General features: G+C 50.0%; 2 protein-coding genes across 3 annotated transcripts; one reads left to right on the forward strand and one right to left on the reverse strand.

Annotated features, from left to right (window-relative positions):
* Nucleotides 1-6,911: 6,911 nt before the first annotated feature.
* On the reverse strand, nt 6,912-9,770 carry Defb124 (defensin beta 124). The gene is made up of 2 exons (XM_075962826.1): nt 9,713-9,770; nt 6,912-7,069 (listed from the first exon to the last, which is right to left on the reverse strand). The coding sequence occupies exons 1-2, from the start codon at nt 9,768-9,770 to the stop codon at nt 6,912-6,914; spliced, it is 216 nt and encodes a 71-aa protein (XP_075818941.1).
* A 3,601-nt stretch (nt 9,771-13,371) lies between these two features.
* Rem1 (RRAD and GEM like GTPase 1) lies at nt 13,372-22,186 on the forward strand. Of its 2 annotated transcripts, none has more exons than XM_075962514.1 (5): nt 13,372-13,476; nt 14,280-14,820; nt 15,758-15,837; nt 20,357-20,558; nt 21,477-22,186. In XM_075962514.1, the coding sequence occupies exons 2-5, from the start codon at nt 14,481-14,483 to the stop codon at nt 21,746-21,748; spliced, it is 894 nt and encodes a 297-aa protein (XP_075818629.1). In that variant the 5' UTR covers nt 13,372-13,476; nt 14,280-14,480; the 3' UTR covers nt 21,749-22,186. The 2 variants fall into 2 exon arrangements, with proteins under 2 accessions (XP_075818629.1, XP_075818630.1); XM_075962515.1 differs by lacking the exon at nt 13,372-13,476 and adding an exon at nt 13,490-13,716.
* Nucleotides 22,187-22,541: the final 355 nt, after the last annotated feature.

Genomic DNA, 22,541 nt, shown 5'->3' on the forward strand with positions numbered 1-22,541 from the left:
ACACACACACGGAGGGGGTGAAATGTTTCAACAATTAGAAATTTTATATACCAATAAATTTTAAAGCTGGGACAAAATAAATTTCTAGACACATATTATCTGTAAAAAATTAAGTCAAAGTCAGGTGGTGATGGCACCTGCCTTTAATCCCAACATTCAGGAGGCTGAGGCAGGAGAATCTCTGTGAGTTCGAAGCCACCCTGGTCTACAAGAGCTAGTTCCAGGACAGGCTTCAAAGCTACAGAAATAAATAAATAAATAAATAAGTCAAGATGATACAAACAACCTAAACTATTTAGAAGAAGCAATGAGGGCCGAGGTGATGTCTCAATGGTGAGAGCTTGCCTAACGTACACAGCTCTGGATATCATATCTCCAGGGGCACAGGAAAGGAAAGGAGGAAGAGGAGGAGGAAGAGGAAGCAGCAGCAGCGAGAGCTAGAGAGATGGCTCAGTGGTTAAGGCCACGTGCTAGAGGACCCAGGTTCAGTTTCCAGCCCCCACATGGCAGCTCATATCCGTCTGTAACTCCAACTCCAGAGGTATGACACTCTCTTCCAATCTCTGCAGGAACCAGACACACATGGGGGAAACACTCATGTTCATCAAATAAAATAAATAAAAAGGTTTTAAGCAGTGAGTAGTAGTGACGAAGAATCTCCCAGGGACTGGAGGAACGGCCCAGTGATGAAGAACACTGGCTGCTCTTACAAAGGGCCCGAGTTGGTTTCCTTACAGCCTACAATGGCCTGTAATGCCAGTTCAGGAAATCCAGTGCCACTCTTATAGCCTCTGTGGGTGCCGATATTCATGCAGTGCATAGACATTCATGCAAGCAAACACTCAAACATATAAATAACAAAAATTAATAAACATTTAAAAAAGAATCTCCCAGAACAAAGGATAATAATCCTGTGATTTGAACAGTAGTTTTGTTCCAGGAAAGTTCAGTTGTCAAGAAATACTTGCGTTTGAATTCCTCACCTACAAGTCTGGGAAATAAACCATTATTTCATTCTCCTGGACACACATTGCATGCCTCCTTGCATTCAAAATGAGCCTAGTAGATTCCTCAAACAACCACAAGAGGGCAGTATCTTCCCATGAGACTCAATCTGGCCATTGCATGAAGTCTAAAATAGCCTCCCAGACGAACCTGCCCACGCTGGCCTTGAACTCACAATCTTTCTGCACCAGCCTTCGAGGGGCTGAGCTCACAGGTGCAGGCTGCATTGCCCTTGAAATGTTTCCAAATACTATAGGCAAATACTAAATACAAATGTTTCCAAATACTAAAGGCAAATACCTTAAAGTAACTTTGGGAGGTATTTTAGCAGTAAACATCTATTTTTGAAAGAATTTTGCTGGGTGTGGTGGTGCACGCCTTCAATCCCAGCACTCAGCAGGCAGAGGCAGGTGGATTTCTATGAGTTCAAGGCCAGTTTAGTCTTCACAGTGAGTTCCAGGACAGGCAGGGCTACATAGAGAGACTGTCTCTAAAAAATCAAAAGGGAGAGAATATGTAAGCATGCCCAGAAGTTGGTTATAATCACATTCTCTGTGGTTACATAAGAAAAGACCTTTGTTTAAGTCAAACAAAAGGGTGAAATAAAAGACGCCACACCTGAAATTTACCTGCCAACAGCTCACAAGAGGCAAAGGTAGAAAATGGGAGAATTGTCTTAATTGAAGTTCCCTCCTCTCAGATGACTTTAACTTGTTACAAGCCGACACAAAAAAATTTGGGTGTTACAACTTGACACCCAAATCACTGCTCAGCCGCAGCATTTCCTTCTTCTCCAGCCCCAAGATTACACATTAATATTGGCATCACAATAGAAACTATCTTCAAACTGAAAAGTCCCATCGTCTAACAAATTTAAACACTTTTAAAATTCAAACACTAAAAGCTCCAAAGTACCTTTAAAATACAAAGTCTCTCAGCTGTGGGCTCCCATAAAATAAAAATAATTAGTTAAATAATTTCTTTCTTCAAAAGGGAAGAGCCAGGGCACAATTGCAGTCTGAACAAAGCAAAACCAAACTCTAATGTGTAAATAAGTCAAAATCCAGCGTCTGGCATTAACTCGCTGTCTTCTGGGCCCCTCCAAAGGGCTCTGGGTGACGTCTCTGTCCCCACCCTCTGCAGCACACACACAACTGTCTCCCAGGCTCCCAGCCAGCTCCACTCCACCGCTGCTGCTGCTGCTCTTGGTGGTGACCCTATGGCACCGGCATCTGCAAACTGCTGGGGTCTCTGTGCACCTGGCTGTCCTTCACCCATAGCTCCCCCTGGGCTCTCTGCGGGACTCCATCCAGCCCTACCACACAGTGCCAAGCCTCAGCTGAGCTCCATGACCCTTCATGCCTTCACAACCAGGACCACATGAGTGACTCTTACTTGTTCAGGTGACAGCACGGGGTCCGACGGTGGCAGCCTCTGGCCCACAGCATCCGTCCTCGACTGTGTGCTTACTCTCTCGGGAAACACTTCCCAAAAGATTTCACCTCAGAGACGCGGCTCTCCCAAATCACAGGTGCTTCCTCAGCCCCAACTAATCAGCATCCATTGTCCCAGCAAAGTAAATGTTTTGGTCTCTGGTTAATCACAGCCGATTCTTCGCCTCCAGCTGACCAGTCACAGAGCTGTCTTTACATGAAAGGTCTGGTAGAGTCTTAGCCTCCCTCTGAGACTCCGCAAGCCAGGCCTCCGTCGTCTGCACCTGCTCTCAACAGTCTTTTTTTTCTCCACTTAGCACAGCTGTGTTTAGTCCGTCATAATCACTCAAACTGCTCTTGCCTTCATCGTCAATATTGCTTTGTTATTAATCCCTGGGCTTTCCCCCTGCTTTTAATTTAGCTTATAAAAACCTATTTCCCCACAAGTAATTTTTTATATCAGGCCCAGAAGAAACAAACAGACATTAGTACATCCAAAAAAATTGCCTGTATACTTTTGTTTTATGCTCTATGATTTGCTGATACTCATGGGAGACCTGCCCTTTCCTAAACAGAAACAGGAGGAATGGATTGAGGGGTGGAAACAGAGAGAGGTAGGGAAGAGGGATGGGAGGAGAGGATGGAGGGAAAACTTCAGCCAGGATTTAAATAAGTAAATTTATTTATTTTAAATGAATGAATAAATAATAAGTAAGAACCGCCTGAAAGGTCATACTTTTAAAATATGAATGCACCTTTGTCATCTGCGGTCTTGAGTGGTTTCCCTTCTTTGTTCCCTGTTCTTCTCCATTTAAGATATGTTATGACCACTGAGCCTTTCATTTTCCTCTTGCCTAGTGCTTCATATAAGTGAACAGTGTCACATACATCTTCTGATAGGAATAGCTGAATCTAAAACTTCAGTGCCCGGTCACACGAGCACATCTCATGATAACCACTTTGGGGTCTGTGGCACTTAGAAGTCTGCTCATTAGTTTTTCAGGGAACTAAAGTTAAGTGATTACTCAAGTTCCGTGCAAGGGTTTGGCTTTTCAACGTTTCCAGGAGATGCTATATCCCTCAGCACACTGGGGCGATAACGGTCACTACTCGCGACACCCGTGTCTTCCAAGCTCCTACAGAACGGTTCACTGAGCTCTCAGCACTCAGTGGCTTTTCTAACCCAAACATCCAAAGTCCATTCACGCTCCCCACCTGACAACACAGTCAGGACTGTCACAGAAATACCCCAGTCCTGGGAACAACTTGTCTTAGATGGGATTTCTGTTGCTGCAATGACACGCCATGACCAGAAGCAAGTTGGGGAAGAAAGGGTTTATTTGGCTTACACTTTCACATCACTGCCCATCACTGAAGGAAGTCAGGACAGGAACTCAAACAGGGCAGGAACCTGGAGGCAGGAGCTGATGCAGAGGCCATGGAGGAGCGCTACTTACTGCTTGCTCTCCACGGCTTGCTCGGCCTGCCCAAGACTACCAGTCTAGGGATGACCCCACCCACAATGGGCTGAGCCCTCCCAGGCAAGCACTAATTAAGAAAACGCTCTACAGGCTTGCCTACAGACCAGTCTCAAGGAAGCGTTTTCTCATTTGAGGCTCCTTTCTCTCAGATGTGTCGAGCTGACATAAAACTATGTAGCACGGCCAGCATCTGGGAAACCATGGAGACTGCACTATCCCGGAGGCTTTTCTGTGAGAAAACTCTGCAGACAAGTTGGCCAGGGCTCGGTCGCAGTAACAGATTGCAGTGGCTTATGTTACTGGGCGCTTTCAAAGCATTGGGCCACCTTCTCTGACCCCGACACCCTCTGCCGGCCTCCCCAGTCCAGGCTGTGGTGATTTCCTCTTGGCAGCAAAGAGACTGATGAACAGGCTGAGGAAGTGAATTACCCTGGGTCGCACAGTCTGAGATCTGTGGCGTGGCTGGGAGAAGAACGTGAGCCTCTGCGACCTCCACTCTCAGTGACCCTTCACGGGTGTCCCAAAGCCACACATGCTTCATCTGAGGCTGCGCGTGAAGCAGGGGCTGCTCTGTGCTTTCTGGAACACTGGGGGAATGAGGTCGGGGTGCAGGACCAAACTTAGTCAGGTCCGGCCTCGCCTAAAGCCACTGGCTTAAGTCCTTAATCCAGCGTCTGTTCTAGCATCATTTCTGTGGCTCCAGTATGGGAAGCTCCAACATAGGGAAGCAATTCAGAGAATTCAGCATTGGTTTGGCTTACAGTTCCAGGCTACAGCCCATCATGAAGAAGCTGAGGCAGGAACTCAAGCGGCTGGTCACATCATATCCGCCGTCAAGGGCAGAGAAGAGGCCGCCAAGGAACGGGTGGTGTGTGCCCGCCGCTCAGGACAGTGCGGTGTGGTCTCCCTCTGACTCCTCATGGCTATCCCACGCTGAGGCTCAGATGGCCTCCTGGAGTTCTTATCACTCCTGTTTCTGAGTTCATCTCCCTTGACTCTACCCTTCAACAGCTTGCTGCTCAGTTCCTCACGGGGACCACACAGGAACAGAGCAGAAGCCGGGGCCCAGGCCTCCACACAATTCACTTTGTGGCAGGAATGACCCAGCATTGGAGGGTTGTTCCTGAGCTCCGCGAGTGTGTCTGTCTTCCTCTCCATCTGCATTGGCACTGCAGGGATCAGGAGCTAAAGGGTTAACACCCAGCCAGCCAGGTGTCCTCCAAGACTGCCCCTGTCACAACAGCACCTGTAACCCCCACAAACCTCTCTTAACCTGACCATCACAAATCCATTTGTGGCGTTCACCCACTTCCTGGACCGCCACCACCCAGAGCATCCCCCTTCTCTGAAATCTCGGGGACCTCTTCCCTTGACATTCCTTTAGGTCATCATACACCCCGTCTCTCCATGGGATCAGTCCCAGCAGACTTCTTCTTTTCCAGGCTTTCTCAAGACAGAAGTGTCCACAAGACAGCACAATGGCTCAGCAAATGCAAGCAGAAGTCAACCAAGAAGGTTCCAGAAAAAGTTTTTGCTTTCTGGATTTTACTTTTACATCGCCAATGTTGCTCTTACTGATAGATCCTGGTGCTATGTTATTGGTAAGAGCTGTGGCTATTATTAGTTCTTATTACCAACTTTCTCCCCACCAACCAGTCCCCCATGCCTGCTCTAAACAGGACATGAGCCCTGAAGTCTTGGTGATTGTATAGTGGCCCAAGAAAATGGGATTATAGAACGGTGTTGGTGGTGGTAGCGGTGGTGACAGTGGCTGTGGTGTGTGTAGTGTAGTGATATTTCATTTGTATCTTAGTAAATAAAGCTTGCCTGAAGATCAGAGAATAAAATAGCTGCCCTGGTCAGCCTTACAGACAAGGCCATGGTGACACACACCTTTAATCCCAGTAGCCCTACTAGTTTGCCATAGAAACTGGGCATTAGTGGTGCATGCCTTCAAACCTAGCACTAGAGAGGAATATAAGACAGGAGGAGACAGGTTTCAAGGGCAGTCCCATTCTGAGGATTTGTGGAGGCAGGATCACCATTTCAGACTGAGGTAGAGGTAAGAGCCAGTGGCTGGCTGTTTTGCTTTTCTGACCTTCAAGTTGAACCCCAATATCTGTCTCTGGATTTTTATTAATCGTGCTACAGGTGTGTGTGTGTGTGTGTGTGTGTGTGTGTGTGTGTGTGTGTATTACTGGGGTACTGGGGATTGCACACAGATCTGCACATACACTAGACAAGCACTACACCACAAAACCACATCCCCACGCCTCCAGAATCCTTCATCAAGAGGAGGGATCCGCTGCCAAAAGGTGAGCTTCCTGTTTTTCCACCCAAACACAGCCTTGATGGGTAGATGGGAACTGAACCCTGTGCCTCTCTATGTACCTGTCTGATTCTGCGGGGGGCAGGGAGTGTTTTTCCCACCTTCCTGCGTCATCGGTCCTCATCCCAGAAAGGATGGACTTTCCTCTGTGTTCTCTTCCTACTCATAGGAAAACTGCTTACTCCAGTCCTTAGGGCCCTACCTACCTAGGCAGACCCCTGAAGTCTGAGTAATGAGTAGATGAAGAAAGAGGAAGATGTTTCCCCTCCCAGCCAGGCTGCCTGCCTTTCAAGCCAAACTCACCATCTTGGATGGCAGAAGCCTGTTGTTGACAAGTTATCATTAACCCTTATTCACCATTCTGCCTTGCTTTGGCATTCCTTCCACAGTCCTAACCGCCAGCCAGCATCCTTCTCCCTGCTGTGCGGATGACGATCCCAAGGAGGCCAAGAGGGACAAATCATTTTTTCGGAGTTAGTCAAAACAGGAACAGTTAGATTGATCATGAGCGCCCACTCTCCCCAGCACCGTTTCCTCCAGCCATCCCTCCCACACCTTCGACTTCATCCCCTTCCCATGGAGAAAGGGACACAGTCATGCATGCAGAATACAGAGCGAGCCAGCAGCTTTATTGTGGAGCAAGGGTGCCAGCGCTAGAGAAGGTTAGTCCTCTCCCGTCTTGGAGGCCGGTGGAGGCCGGTACGTGTAGGAAAGGCAACACAGGGACGCGTCGGGACACAGGTGCATGTAGGTTTCCTGCCTCGTGCAGTAAGTTCGGCAGGCCCCTTGGCCATTCCAGCACCGTTTGAATTCACTGCTTCCTGTGTGGAGGAAGACCACAGATCATAGAGCAGCCTGTGGGTCACAGGTTAGACCGCTGGTCACAAGTTGGACTACAGATTGGGCTATGCTGGTGATAGGTTAGCTCTCTGGTCAGATGTTAGACCACAAGTCATAAATGAGAGCACTGGGTTACCATGGAGGTTACAGATCTCATTCTAGGTTAAGCCCGTAAGTCACAGGTTAGACCACAGGTTAAAAGAATAGCTTCTTGTCCAGGTAAAAGCTCCTACCATGTACACCCTTGTTCTTCTCTTAACAGCACTATACCATTGTGCAGCTGGTCTCATTCCAATCCCTTTTATAACGGTGGAGAGATGAAGACTCACAGAGGTCAATAACCTTAATGAAACCATCATAGCCACATGGCAAAATCAGAGTGAAAGCCAAAAAAGCCTCCATTATACAAACTTTCCCTGGCACAAAGGGACCTCTTTCGTCCCAGGCTTTCGTGTGAGAGTTTCCATTCACAGAAAGGCGAAGGCTTTGGGGAACTTGGTCTTTCTTATATTTGGGGGCCTTGGCATGGATGGAGCCTCTCATTTATTCACTCAGCAACTATGGAGCAGCAGGGATACCACAGTTTAAAATGAAAGAAAGTGCAGACAGGGCAATCAAAAATGAAACAAATACTTAGAGCTTGTGGTAAATGCCCCATAGAACCAGTATTAGCGCCCCGTGGAACCAGCATACTGCGGTGGCCAGTTGGAGCAGAACTGGGTAAGAGGGGAGAACAAGAGCACTCAGGTTTGCCTGGGACAGTGCATTCCAGACATGTGACCTCAAGCAAGAAGAGAACCAGGAGTGGGAGGCAGGAAGGGAAGGCTTCCCTCCGTCTTCCTAGACTGAGAGATCCCTCCAAGACCTCAGAGGATGCTGCCAGACCTGTGTACAGGTTTACTAGCCCTATAACCCTGCCTTCCAGCCCAGCAGAGCCTCTCAGACAGACCCAGAAACGGTCTCACAATCTCTAGGCGTCACAGCCTAGATGTGTGTGACTAATGGTGAACAAGGCCGTGTGACCCTGGCTGTCATTTCCCAGGCGAGTGACCTTGGCCTTGGATTCTTCATCTATAGCACTCTCCTTCAGAGGGTAGTCATGGGAACCAGGCACATTGCAAACGGTCAGTAAGCAGGAACCGAGGTTATCAGGGTGAAATTCAGATGGTCAAGGCTACCAGCATCCAGTCTAGGGAATTTCCCTCACTTTCCAGATAGAGAAAGGGTCTTGCCCCTAACCCACTGAGCTAGGATGGGTTTAGAAACAGAACTCTCACCTACGTTTGACCTTCCCGAGGGCTCAGAGTTGGGGTTTCCACTACCCAGTTCTGTATCTGCGGCTTAGGGCTGTCTCCCTCCTGTATGTGCCCCACTCCCGCAACATTGGCCTCCTCTGCTGTTTGCTGCTTGCCATTCCCATGGTCTGAGACAGCCTTCCTTGGATCCTCTGTTCACACAGAGTTCTGCTCAAACCTGCCTTCTACAAAATTATATATAGTGTGAGGTAGGGCAAGGAGAAACGAAACAGCACTATGGCTGTATGATGGGCTCATCCGGGCTCTTCAGACCGTTTCCTACCTCTGCTTAAAATGTCTTACAATGAATGTTTTCAAGTCTCATCTCACTATGTTACTCTCTATTTTTTTTTCACATGTTAAATGTGTCTGTAATAAACTCGCCTTGTGGGCAGGGGCATAGGTCAGTGCTTAAACACGTATTTAAGCGGAATGAAGTCCTGGGTCCCATCTCCAGTACCATCAAGCAAAACAGAGGAAGGAAAAGACAACCTTACCTGCTCGCTACACCATTCTCTGTCTATGCATATTTTACCCTTTTTTCAAAACAGAAGTTTTGAAAATTTTTCTCTCATTTTTTAGTTTATATTTTGTTATTTTTCAAGCCAGAGTCTCAAACTCACTAAGGAGGTCCAAGCCGGCCTTGAACTCTCAATCCTCTCTCCCAAGACCTGGAATTACAGGTGTGAACTATCATGCTCCGATCAAAATAAAAGGGGTTCTAGAAGCTGGGAGGATTGCTCAGTGGTTAGGCACACTTACTGCTCTATCATAGGACCAGAGTTCGGATCCCAGCACCCACATCGGAGAGTTCACACAAGGGCAAATAACACCAGCCCCACGGAGTGTGATGCTCACTCCTGGCCTCTTTGGACCTCAACACTCACTTGCACAAACACACATACACACACATACACACACCATTTTACACAGGGAAATAAAATAAATCTTCAAACGTTTCAAAGAGCTGATCAGAGCCTTCCAGCACCATCCATCCAACCCCACATGCTACTAACAATTTGCCTCTATTGTTCTTATATCTGTAGCCACCGGACAGGTTATCTGTCTGCCTACTTTCTCTTCCTGCAAGCCTCCAGCAATCATAATAGTGCACAGTTTTCAAATGAGTTTCTGTGGAGTGAATCCCATTTTACAGATTAGGGAACTGAGGTGCAGGCTGATTTAACAACTGGCTATACGCTGTCCCACAAATTAGTGGAACCAGAACTTAAACACTAGTCTGGCCTTCTGGACCTGGGAGCCTAGTATTCATTTACACACACACACACACACACACACACACACACACACACACACACATATGATTACCTGGTGGCACATGACCCAGGACCAGGAAAGCTACAATGAGCAGAATCCACTGTGCCATGGCCACCAAACTCCTGGGGAGGCCGCTGGGACCAGGTCAGAGAAGAATCCAGCATAAAGTCTTGCTGCATTTCCAGCTTTTATGGGCTGCAGAGTCATGGGCAGCAAGCCCAGGTGGGAGGGTGCAGCCACGTGGTCCCAAGGCTGTTTAGCTATCTCATGGCTAGCTCTGCATGGACTAGTCAGCCACATCCTCCAGAGGCTGCAAGGCCCTTGGGTCCATTGAGGGGAGGAAGAAGAGATGAATCTTCCCAGCTGAGAGAGTAAGAAAACACTTGAGAAAGGCATTGCTTCTCAACAAGGACAGAAGTAATTAATCCACTCCCTAACCACTGGGAGACCTTAAACAAATCACCCAACCTGGAAGAGACCCAGGCTGCCACCTACAACATAATAAGAGTCCTTTTCTTTCTTTTCAAATTGATTACCTTATTTTTAATTTTCTATTAGATTTATTCCTTTTATTTTATGTGTTTTGTCTGCGTGTATGCATGTGCACCATGTGCATGCATGGCGCCCGCAGAGGTCAGAAGTGGGAATAGATTCCCTGGAACTGGAGTTAGGGATGGTTGTGAGCCACCATATGGGTGCTTAGAACCGAACCTGGGTTCTCTGCAAGAGCAGCCAGTGCTTTTAACAACTGAGCCATCTCTCCAGCCTCTGATCTACTCTGAAAATGGAAGTTATCACTCACAGAGAGCAATAACTACCTTTGAAGCCTTGAATGAAACGAGGTTCTCAAAGCCATAGTGCCCGGAGCAGCAAACCCCACCTGAGAGAAATGAGAGCTCCCTAGCTGTACCCCAAATTTCTGAATCAAAGAGCCATGCAAGTCTTCCAGGCTATTCTAAGACACCACTCCAGACCGAGCCATCGGGATAATACATGCACAGTACTTAATGGTACTGAGTCTGGTTCCTTATCGTCTAGGTTACAGCAAGGAAAGATGAGAAGGGGAAGGGCATCCCCGGCATAGGGAGCAGAACAGGCCTGAAAGTGCAGGTCACAGCAGCGAGACCTACTTAAAAGAGGCCGGGATGACTACACACCACGATGGCTTAAATGCTGAGTTCAGACTTCCATGTCATAGACAAAAACATGTTCATTTGTTTGTCTGTCTTAGCAAGGTTACCTCCGGTTACTTTTTCCTTGGGAGTTAAAACAGGGCCAGGCCCTTTGGGTTTTCTCCATAGAAGCCCCACCAACACATGCCTCGAGGCCACACAGCCAGAAAGTTTCCAGGTGGTGGTCCTGACAAATTTTTTCTTGGTCAGTATTTAAAATTTTAATAAAAGCTTGCTTAAATTGGCGGGGGGTGGGGGGACACTCAGGGCCATGCGATGCAGCCAGGCTGGCCTAGAACTTACTATGTATCCCAGGCTGACTGGAACTCACAATCCTCCTGCCTCAGCTCTCAAGTGCTGGAATTCAGATGTGCACCACTGAGGCCGGCAGATTACAATTTTAAATGAAGAGACCGAAACCCAAAGAGGGGAGTTGACGCTCATAAGCTCCCACAGTGACAGAGCTAACAGAACGAGGACTGGAAACCAGATCACTGCACTCTCAGACTGTGAAAGGTGCTAGTCCAGCACAGCCTGCAGGTAGGCTGAGGCAGCAAGGCTACCTGTTAGAAGCACAATCACATTTATGTCTTTCCCCAGTGGCAGAATTTATTAATAACAACAAATCTACAGGCTAAGTCCTTTTCATTGGATGCAAGTTACCAGGCAGTCCCAATTTGATAACTGGCCCATGGCATTCTCAGGGTCTTTATTCTGATCTCAATTATTAACATTATACTTCACACAGTTCCAAGTATGTACATGTCTACACAGGTCTATAGCTGTGTGTGTATGTGTGTGTATGTATTGTGTGTTTGTGTTATAGAGCAGCCACAGAGGTCAAGGGGTGTTAGTGGAAGCAGAGGGCATGTAGGACCAGAGAAGTCACTGCCAGTGGTTAGACAACATACTAACAATACAAGTGGAGAGCTTCCGGAGGTTCACAGAGCCCGGACACAGGGTTGAGCTGCAGCCAGAGAGGCAGCCAGGACCAGTCTGGCCACATAAGTAGATGGACAATGGATGGAAGAATGGTAACAATAAGGGCATGTTAATTGGTGGAGACTCTGCTGAGCTGAAGCTTTGGATAATTGGGAGATCTGTTGGTCCCTTTTCACACACACACACACACACACACAGAGCAGGTGGTCACATGACAGGTCTGTCAGGATGGTACCATGGCTGCATCACTTGTCCTTTCTGTGAGGTCCAGAGAGGGCGCTGTGCCCTTTCCTAGTCTGGTGCTCTGTATGTATGCTGCAGGCTCCATACACCAACGAGCCTGGATGGGACCAGTGTGAACGGATACGCTAATAGAATTGTCTATTGGTCTCCACCTCGTTGGTGGTGCCAGACGGGTGGTAGTGTCTACAGGCCGCTCTGCAGGTGCAGTCAAAATAAAGCCAACGGCCACTTCGTAAAATGGGGTCAGCCAGGGCGAGGCACAACCTGAAAGCCACTGTTCTACTGAAACTTGGAACAGAGCAGAGCCTGACCTCCAGGCTGCGGAAGGGAGTCAGACCTGAGGGAGTTTGTTTCTGAGGGGGCTGAGCCAACATACCCTGCCGTGTGGATCTGTTCCAAACCAGGCACCTGGAGTCCCTCAACCATGACCAGGAGCCCCACCCACAGGTACAGTGTGGCCTCCACAGCACACACACACCACACACAACACACACACACACCTCTAAACCCTCTCAAGAGCTAAAGGGGCTCCTACCCCAAAGAGCTCGAGTCCTGGCCTTGTAGTCAGCTTTTTTTCTCCTTTGCCAAGATCAGAATCTCTCCTGTTCCCTGTGCCTACAAAGGTTAAAACTGATGGATAGATAGGGCCAGTGCAATGCTCAGTAGGCGAAGGCACTGCTGCCAAGCCGGGCAACCTGAGTTCAATCCCCAATATCCATAGACGGAGAGAACCAACTCCTCCAAGCTGTCCTCTGCCATCTGCACAGGTGCCTTGGCAACCTCTCCCTGCCCACCCACCCCGCAAAAATAAAGGTTTTTTAAAGTATTTTTTAAAAGGGGACAGTAAACTAAAAGACAGATTCTTTTGTCCCTGTGAATCAGCAGCAAGTGAACGATGAGTGAATTAATGGTATCTGAATCAGACATTCCGAAGTCTCCCCAACAGAGTACATGGGCTCTTCCTCCAAGACCGCTTTTCAAAACTAACCCTCCACCCAGCGCTTCTCAAAGGGTGCTCTGGGAATTATCTGCATCTGTTATCACTTGGACGTTTGTTTAAAATGCAGACTTCTGAACTCCGAGCCCAGTTCTCCCGCATGGCCTCCCTTGAAAGGTGGAACCTGGGGCTCTGAACATCGACCAAGCTCCATCAGAGGCTTCCGTCCAGGGCTGAAGTTGGTGTACTCGGTAGATGGACACAGAGGGACTTACAGACCCAGGAATAAACTCCCTCTCCTGGCACTCCATTCCTACACTGCCACCCCTAAGGGGAGGACTGGAGGCGGAGGTCTGCAGGGCGGGGACCCGGGCTGCCTTGACAGGGCGGGGCCGCACGGGGCGGGGTGGCTCTGGACCGGGCGGGACGGGACAGGCCCGAGGGGCTGCGTACCGAGGCCGGGGAATAACGGAGTACTCAGGAGCTGCAGCAGCGGGAACTCGGAGCCTCCACGCATCAAGGTAAACTTGCCTGTCCGGGCGGAGTTCTCCGGTCGCCTGCTTACAGTGTGGTCCGAGGACTGGGAGCCTCGAACCCGCGTCCCGGAGGGTGCGGGATGGCAGAGCTAGGGGAGCCTGGCACAAGGAACGCCACCATCCATCACGCCCGACCGCCCCAGGACTTGGGACTCACATCCAGGACCGGGAGTTGGGAAAGTTCCAGCTCAGACTCCCCGAAAAAACACTTGAGTCCTGAGCCCGGTAGGCTCCCTTCCTGCACCCTGTTCTGTCACCAAACCAGTTGCTGGGTCCCTCGCGGCTTCTGTCCCCCAACAAAAGCTGGAGGCCATGGCGCCAGCGGCTCCTGAATTTTTCACGCAGGGGCGGACCGGGCACGCCGTTCCCATGGCACCAGGGCACTCAGGTTACAGCCAGAGAGATCCCTGGAGCCCCTCGCCCTTGTGGGGCACCAACGCGCCCCTCCCTTCCTCTTCAAACTCTGCCTGGGGGTATCAGGCAGCGGGAATAAACTTCCCAGAGGCCTCAATCCTCCTCAGCATCCCCCAACCCTGAACAAGTGAAGGAGACTGGTGGGGAAGGGGGAATGGGGCGGTCCGATGTTTCCTGTAGGGAGGGTCTCAGATCCTGAAGGGGAAGGACCGGTCCGGGTAGGCAGCATGTGCTATGGATGTTTTAGGTGTCTCAGCTCGCTGCAGCCACTCTCCGGTCTGTGTCACGGGGAAAGGGTCATCCTCGGAATTTGGAGATCTGCTTCGGGGTGTGTCAGCCTCGTGTGTTTACAGCCTTGCCCTCACCCCTTCTAGGCGAACCCCAGTGGACTCTAGGCCTGAAACCAGCAGCCCCCAACCCCAAGGAGCTGAAGAGCTCTCCCCCCTCCCCCGTTGAACCAGAGAGGACTCTGGAGGAAGTCGTTTGCACAGTTTATCAAGACCCGGAGAAGAAGGCACTTACTGCCCAGCCACCTTCTTTTAGAAGGTGGGAAGGAGCCAGGGAAAAGACTGAGGATGACACTTAACACCCAACAGGAAGCAAAGACCACCCTGCGCCGCCGAGCCAGCACTCCGCTACCCCTGTCATCCCGGGGCCACCAGCCTGGCCGCCTGTGCACGGCACCCCCTACTCAATCCCAGCATCCCCGACTGGGTCAGTCGGCCTCTCTCAACCCTCCCATTCGAAAACCTTCCCCAGCCCAGGATGGGTGGTCCTCTGAATCCAGCGACTCTGAAGGCTCTTGGGAAGCCCTCTACCGGGTAGTGCTGCTTGGAGACCCCGGCGTCGGGAAGACCAGTCTGGCCAGTCTCTTCGCAGGGAAGCAAGAGCGGGACCTTCATGAACAGCTGGGAGGTAAGAGCCCTGTGGGGTGAGTCAGGCAGGGAACAGGACAGAAAAGCCTGTCACTAGGGGCCCTGGATTACAGAGAAGAGAGAGTTTAGGAGCAGTCAAGCATGCTAAGAAGTATATGATGCTCATCTAGGGCTGGGCAGGACACGACCTGGACAGGGCCTAGAGGAGGGAAACTGGGTGAAAAGTACATGATTTGTCTCCATGTCATAAGGGGAGAAACTCTGAAACTATGTGTGTCAAGAAATGACAGGCTTCCACCCAGCTCAGAAACTCCCAGCCCCAAGTCCTCAACCTCTCTCCCCTCCCATCCCTCAGCCCCCAACAAAACTAATGTTCTTCCCAAATAGAGGCTTCCAGATCTCCAGTTCTGAGCTATAGATTGTTCTACTCCCCTGAAGTGCATTGAACACACAGGTCAGGAGCTGCAGGGCAATCAGAGTCGGTCAGATGACAGGAAGATAGGCCTCTGCCGGGCAGGCTTCGAGGGCACAGGGTTGAAGGGAAGGAGTGGCTAAACACAGAGAGAGGATGGGGACCATCTGACCAGTTCCCTTCTCCAGTCTCGACCTTCGTGAGAATCATGTACATATGCTCACACGTGTGTTACAGATGGGGAGACTGAGGCCTGAGATAATATGATCTAGCCTGAGCTAGAGTCCAGAGCAGGCTGGGGAGGATTCCCAGGTTAACCCCACCAGTCCATGTTCATTCAACTGACAAGAGCCAGCTTCTTGCGCCTGCCTGCCATGTACCATATACTATGTTCATAACTGGGGACACATGGACACCTAACAGGGACTTTTGACCACCAGGAAAGACAGAACTCCCTACCCCAAGGAAATGTGACGGAGTGACTGACAAGAACGGGCAGTAAGGGAACACCGTGTCTGCAGTGGCCCACTCCACCCTGAGATTGTACTCTCCCGCTTGATTGCAGATGTGTACGAGAGAACCCTCTCGGTGGACGGAGAGGACACCACACTGGTGGTCATGGACACCTGGGAGGCCGAGAAACTGGTACGACACTGTAAGCCTGGGAAGATGAGGGATGCTAAACCTAATAGTAGATGCCTGTCTCCTGGGGTATATAGAGCAGGGCTTAGGACAGGGACCTGTCTGGCCCCTTCCCCAAACCTACACCTTTTCCTAAGGCAGGAGAACCTCGTAGCCTTACCCTCTTTCCTCACTTCACCAAACGCCCTCCCAGCAGACATCCCAGAATGCACCTCTCCATTTGCATGCCTCCTCATCCTTATGACACTCCCACATTTGCGAAAGCAAAAACCACTGGATTTGACCCCAAAATGCCTAAGGGTGACACGCACACACCTTCCTTCTTCCTACTAGTTGTACAGCTTTGTGCAATCAATAGACTTTCCCTGAATTTCGATCTTCTCATCCGATAAATGGGTCAAGCATTTTCTTTTTTAATTGTTGCTACTGCTATTTGCTTACAAAAAGTTCTAGGGATCAAACCCAGGACCTAGAACCAGCAGCTCTGCACGTGTCTTCCCAGTGAGCAGGTTGTATCTTAGCCACATCATCAGCTGGTTTTGTTTTGTCTTGTCTTTAATTCTGATGCAGTTCCGCAGTGGTGAGCCCAGTGTGGAGCATGAAAAGAGCGCTAAGCAGGAGTGAAGAATTGTCTGGGGGATGTGTGGTGCTAGGGAGGTCGTGAAAATGGAAAACCAAAGGTTACCATCCCCTTCCTTCTGCCAGAACAGAAATGCGATGGTTTACTTTCCTCTTGCTACATAACATACGCTTATGGTAGGGCTTTGAGAAATTAGTTGAAGATGACCTGGGGATGTAGCCTAATTGTAGAGTGCCTGTTGGCACACTGAATTACAAGGCTCTGAGTTCAGTCCCCAGCACTGCACAAATTAGGTATGATGGTGCATGCCTGTAATCCCAGTAGCTAGAGGCAGAGGATGCAGAAGTTTGAAGCCATTGTTGACTACATGGTGAGTTCAAGGCTAGCCTGAGCTTGCATGAGATTGTGTCTCAAAAGGGGGAGGGGGAGAATAGAAGGAGACAAGACATCAGCAGGGATATCCTCTCTCTCCAGGGATTCAGCTGACAAAACCTTGCACCTGCCCACCATGTGCCAAGTACTATAGTCACAGATAAGGAAACATGACACCTAAGGGAGCTTTTTGAGCACCAGAAAAGAACATGGAGTGACTGGTTGTTTCACCTTTTCCCTAAACGTAAGCCCATAAAGGAAGCTAAGCATACAGTGTTGGGCCACGCAATGAGTCTGAGACCAGCCTGGACTACATAGTGAGTTCCAGGACATCTGGTGCTGTGTAGAGAGACCTTGTTTCATAAATAAACAAACAAACAAACAAGTGGGCAGTTTTGAGTGGCGGACAGCACCGCTGATAGAACCAAAAGAGAGAATGAAGGGGCCGTGTGGGCAGTTCCTTTTCATTAGGTAAATGTTTGTCCATTTTTTAAGATTTTTTATTGTGTACTTTTTTATTTTGTGTGTGACACATGCAGATGTCAGAAGGCAGTCTGCTAAAATCAGTTTTCTATTCTTACCATGTGGGTCTGGTGCTATCTCACCAGCCCTGGCATCAAATTCTTGATCCTCCTGCATTGGCCTCCCCAGTGCCACAACTACAGGCATGCATCACCATGTCTGGTATGGCCAATAACTTTCAACAAGTATAAAAGGAAGTCTGGGTAGGGATGACCGTGATGGTGTTTCTAAAACAGGAGCTGGGGTTTATGGCGCACCCTCCCCACCCCCACCCCTGCCTCCGACACTGGGAAGCCCTGGCATACACTGTGATGTGCAGTTAAAATGGTACATACAGTTGATCTTCTACTTCCCTTTCTGTCAACAAGGAAACAGGTGTTCAGAGGGGTTAATGTGTCCAAAGTTCTCAGAGAGCAGGCACACTCCTGCCCAGATCTACAAGGCACACTCATGCCCAGATCTACAGAATCCACCGCTTATACTGGTACTGTGTCCCCGTCTGCCTGGGAGTATCACTTTCTGAACCTTCTTCAGCTTGAGTTTCACTTCTTCACCCGCTCGTTCATTAGAAATGCTTGTTAGAGGGCCGGGCGATGGTGGCGCACGCCTTTAATCCCAGCACTCGGGAGGCAGAGGCAGGCGGATCTCTGTGAGTTCGAGACCAGCCTGGTCTACAGAGCTAGTTCCAGGACAGGCTCCAAAGCCACAGAGAAACCCTGTCTCGAAAAACCAAAAAAAAAAAAAAAAAAAAAAGAAAGAAATGCTTGTTAGAGGCTGGGCAGTGGTGGCGCACACCTTTAATCCCAGCACCCGGGAGACAGAGGCAGGCGGATCTCTGTGAGTTTGAGGCCAGCCTGGTCTACAAGAGCTAGTTCCAGAACAGGCACCAAAGCTACACAGAAAAACCCTGTCTTGGAAAAAAAGGAAAGGAAAGAAATGCTTGTTAGGTGTCTATAGTGGACCAGGATGCTGAAGACCATGGAGTAAATGAGTCAGACAAAATGCTAGTCTCATGGAACTCGAGGGCCAGTATGGGGAAGAGCTGTTTTCTGGATACAGTAGAATACTGTGGGGTAGTCAGTGAGTTGGGCAGACCAATCAAAAGCCAGGCATGGGACCTGCAAAATGACAAAACCCAGACAGAGGTGCCTGTCACCAAGCTGGACAGCTAGGGATTTACCCCACACTGTGGAAGGAGAGAACCACTCCTAAAAGCTGTCCTCTGACCTCACCACTACATCCAAACTTTTGGGTTTTGGTACTTTTTGTGATGTGGGTTCTGGGAATCAAATTCAGTTAAGCTCAGATCCTCGTGTGTGTGCAGCAAGCCTTTACCCCATGACCTACCTCTAGGCCCCGAGACGCTGCATCTGTCTGATTCTACCCAAAGGCTACTTGGCCTGGAAATGATCAACACAGCGGTTGAGCGGGCACAGGCACCCCTACCGAGCGAGGACCTGACACTTCTCTGTTCACCTGTCCCACGGTCCAGCTTCTTCTCACTCACAGTCCTTCCCAGTCAGCCTTTCCCATCCTAGCCTGACAGACTCATCCCTTCCTCTGCACCACCTCCTGCCATTGGGCCTGCTCCTCCTTCCAAGCCCTGCCCACTGACTCACTGGGAGCCCTCCCAAACTGGCCAGGCTTTACCTGCCCCCTCACACCACATCTCCCTCCTCCGGCACTTTTGAGGTCCCTCCTAACGGCCCTCCCCGCCCCTTCCCATAGCTCGCCTTCCAGAACATGAGCCTTGAGGACAGGAACCATTCCTCATTAGAGTCTTTGAAATCTTCACTCCCGAAGCACTGTCTCCGTTATTCTGGTTCTCCTTTCCTTGGTCAAATGACTAGAAAGAGCTCTGAGACTTACGTGTCCCTTTCCACTTCCATCCCTCTCTGTCCTTACACCCCACGGTGACCTTTCAGCTCTCTCTCCAAAACTGTACTGAGAAAGGCCTCCCCAAATTCAGTCTTCTCTTCTCTCTCTCTCTCTCTCTCTCTCTCTCTCTCTCTCTCTTCTCTTCTCTTCTCTTCTCTTCTTTCTCTCTCTCTTCTCTCTCTTCTTCTCTCTCTCTCTTCTCTTCTCTCTCTCTCTCTCTTCTCTTCTCTTCTTTCTCTCTCTCTCTTCTCTCTCTCTTCTTCTCTCTCTCTCTCTTCTCTTCTCTCTCTCTCTTCTCTTCTCTTCTTTCTCTCTCTATCTTCTCTTCTCTCTCTCTTCTCTTCTTCTCTCTCTCTCTCTCTCTCTCTCTCTCTTTTCTCTCTCTCTCTCTCTCTCTCTCTCTCTCTCTCTCTCACACACACACACACTTTATTTTATTATAATTTGAGTGAGTGTGTATGTTGTATGTGTGTGGTGATGTGTGTATGAGGGCAGGTACACACTTTCCATGTGCAGGCGTGAAGGTCAGAGGACAGCTTTTGGAGCTGGTTCTCTCCTCCCACTGTGGGATTCAGGAATCATATCCATGCTTTCACTGCAAGCTCTTTTACGCACTGGGCCTTCTCAGTGGCCCTCTCTTCCTTTGTTCTTTGAATTCTGGATTGCAGAAAGACTAAAGTGCCGTGTCCCAAGCCCAAACTCTCCTCACAAACTAGATAGAGCTAAATGAATCAGGCCTGCCGGGGCACACATATAGGTCCAGGGGCTGAAGCAGGAGAATTGCCTCAAGATCAAAACCACTCTGGTCTGCAGGGTCAGACCTTGTCAAAAGAAGGAAAGGAGGAGGGGGGAAGAGGAGGAGGAAGACAAGACTCAACGGGCAAAGCAAGATGCCTCTTGCAGGAGAGGATTTCCCACTCAGTTTCCGTCCAAAGTCAAGGGAAGAGGGAAGAATGCTAGGTAGCCTACTTCAGATTTCCCAAGCAAAAAACCGAGGCTCAGAGAATCAGCAGTTTTCCCAAGGTGGCACGGGGCATTATGATAGAATTTGTTCCCCAAGACTACCCAGAATGGAACCTGTACCTACTCCACCCTTTAGACCAAGGAAGCCTCTTTGTCAGCCAGGGCTAGGCACCCTCTGAGGCTGGGCCTGGGGTCCCTCCCCCGCAGGATGAAAGCTGGAGCCAGGAGTCGTGCCTGCAGGCGGGCAGCGCCTACATCATCGTGTACTCCGTCGCAGATCGCTGCAGCTTCGAGAGCGCCTCGGAGCTCCGGATCCAGCTGAGGCGCACGCATCAGGCAGACCACGTGCCCATCATCCTGGTGGGCAACAAGGCAGACCTGGCCCGCTGCAGGGAGGTCTCCGTAGAAGGTGAGTTCTCTGCCCACTGCTCCTCTCTCCTTCAGCCTTACTCCTCCTCCTCAGGTGCTCACCTCAGAGAAGGTCTGTACCCTCCACCTGGCGCATTCCTGCAACTACCTACCAGGCCTCATCCTCTCACCTCCCAAATCTGTACCCGAGTTCTACAGTCCCCTTGCGCCACACTCCAAGTCTCTGTCCTGTCTTGCTATCCCCAGTGTCCCAGTCCCTATATTTCTCTAGCCCTATTCAATCATTCCTCCTTGACGCTGACAGAAATGTCCAGAACTACAGCTTACCTTGTGACTTTTGCTTAAAATTCCCCCTGTAAACTCCCCTGGTAATCAGAGACTAAATGTCTACCAGCTGAAAATGGCCTCTAGTGGCCCCAGTATAAATTAGGGAGATTATAAATTCAAGCTTTGGATGAAACAGTGTATTGGCCAATAATTACAACCCGAAACTTTTAAAGGTAGGTATAAATTGTATTTATAGTGGGAGAAGAATAGTTTAATAAGTTCCATATTTCTAGTGGGGCCCGTAAGATCTTAAAACGGCCCTAGTCGTGAGATCGAATCTTCTCAGTCTTGTTCTGCTGAGTATCAGCCAGTCCCCCAGACCAAGCTGACATCTCAAAGCTCCTTATCATTTGCCTCTGGGTCCCCCGACACCTGAATTAAGTAGGCACCAGGGAAATTGCTCACGTGCCTTTAATCCTTGTCCTGGGGGTGGGGGTGGGGAGCCGAGGCAGGAGGTTCTCTGTGAGTTCAAGGCCATCCTGGTCTAAAGAGCTAGTTCTAGGACAGCCAAAGCCACTATAGAAACCCGATCCTGGGGTGGGAGTGTGTGGGGCGATGCTTCCTGAGAGTCTGAACACACCTCTTTCCACCTTTAACTACTCCTTCTATCTTGGCTCCGCCCCCCCCTTAGAGGGCCGCGCCTGCGCAGTGGTGTTTGATTGCAAGTTCATCGAGACTTCAGCCACTCTGCAACACAACGTGATGGAGCTCTTTGAAGGCGTAGTGCGTCAACTGCGCCTGCGCCGCCAGGAGAGCATGGCCCCGGAGCCACCTTCACCGCGACGACGGGCCAGCCTGGGCCAGCGCGCCCGACGCTTCCTGGCACGCCTGACAGCACGCAGCGCACAACGCCGGGCACTCAAGGCCCGCTCCAAGTCCTGCCACAATCTAGCTGTGCTCTGAGGCGAGCACCTCTCTGGGGTGATGAGACACTGTGGTGCCACTAAGGGCCGAAGGTGTGTCGCCTCGAGTCTGAGTAGTGGACTTTGCCTGTTTCCAGGATGGCCAGAGAGCATCGCCAGGAGCCAGGGCTTTGAGAACCGAACCTTCTTCCCTGGGGAAGTGACGGGTGGACTATGGGGCTGTAAACCCAAGCTGGACACAAGTAGTTTTTTACAGAGTGGGTGTCTTTTTGTAAAACTCTTGTCCCTGGGCTGTGACCAACGCTCAGAACATTCCACATTGAGCCAGTCCAGGATGTCCTGTCTGATGCATGGATCTCACTTCTTGGGCTCTTCTAGGCATCTCCTCCTCCTCTCCAAACATCTAACTTGACTAAAGACTGGTCTGGCCTACTGGCCTTGTTGTCTTGGACAATCAATAAAGTCAATGAATTAATTATGTGCTCGGGCCTCCTCCTCCCTGCTGTATTTAGTTTCTTCCCCAGGCCCAGGAGATACACGCACTGTGGACCACGTGACTACCACAGTTCCAAATGACCTGCCATTTGCTCCTTTCCCTAGAATTCATCCTGGCACTGAGGGTGGTGCCAGCTTGTGCCAAGCTGTCACTCTGTCACACATGCTAGGAAGCTCTGGCATGGAGCTGCACACCCACCCTGTTATTATTGTGCATGCGTGTGTTCCGTTTGCATGCTGCCTAAGACTGCTAACCTCCTCTGGCCACTTAGGAAAAGGAGGTTCAGAGCGGGAAGGAAGGAGCCCAGAAACATGCAGGTGCTCTAAGGGAGACCACT

The sequence above is a fragment of the Microtus pennsylvanicus genome, chromosome 2, assembly GCF_037038515.1.
Source record: "Microtus pennsylvanicus isolate mMicPen1 chromosome 2, mMicPen1.hap1, whole genome shotgun sequence".
Classification (NCBI taxonomy): Eukaryota; Metazoa; Chordata; class Mammalia; order Rodentia; family Cricetidae; genus Microtus; species Microtus pennsylvanicus.

Excerpts from the sequence above, each read along its gene's own strand:
- Defb124 (XM_075962826.1), bottom strand. The coding sequence starts at position 9,770 with ATGGCACAGTGGATTCTGCTCATTGTAGCTTTCCTGGTCCTGGGTCAT. Across the intron at positions 7,070-9,712 it reads CCTGGGTCATGTGCCACCAG|GAAGCAGTGAATTCAAACGG; the intron begins GTAATCATATGT and ends TCCTCCACACAG.
- Rem1 (XM_075962514.1), top strand. The coding sequence starts at position 14,481 with ATGACACTTAACACCCAACAGGAAGCAAAGACCACCCTGCGCCGCCGA. Across the intron at positions 14,821-15,757 it reads CCTTCATGAACAGCTGGGAG|ATGTGTACGAGAGAACCCTC; the intron begins GTAAGAGCCCTG and ends GCTTGATTGCAG. Across the intron at positions 15,838-20,356 it reads CCTGGGAGGCCGAGAAACTG|GATGAAAGCTGGAGCCAGGA; the intron begins GTACGACACTGT and ends CCTCCCCCGCAG.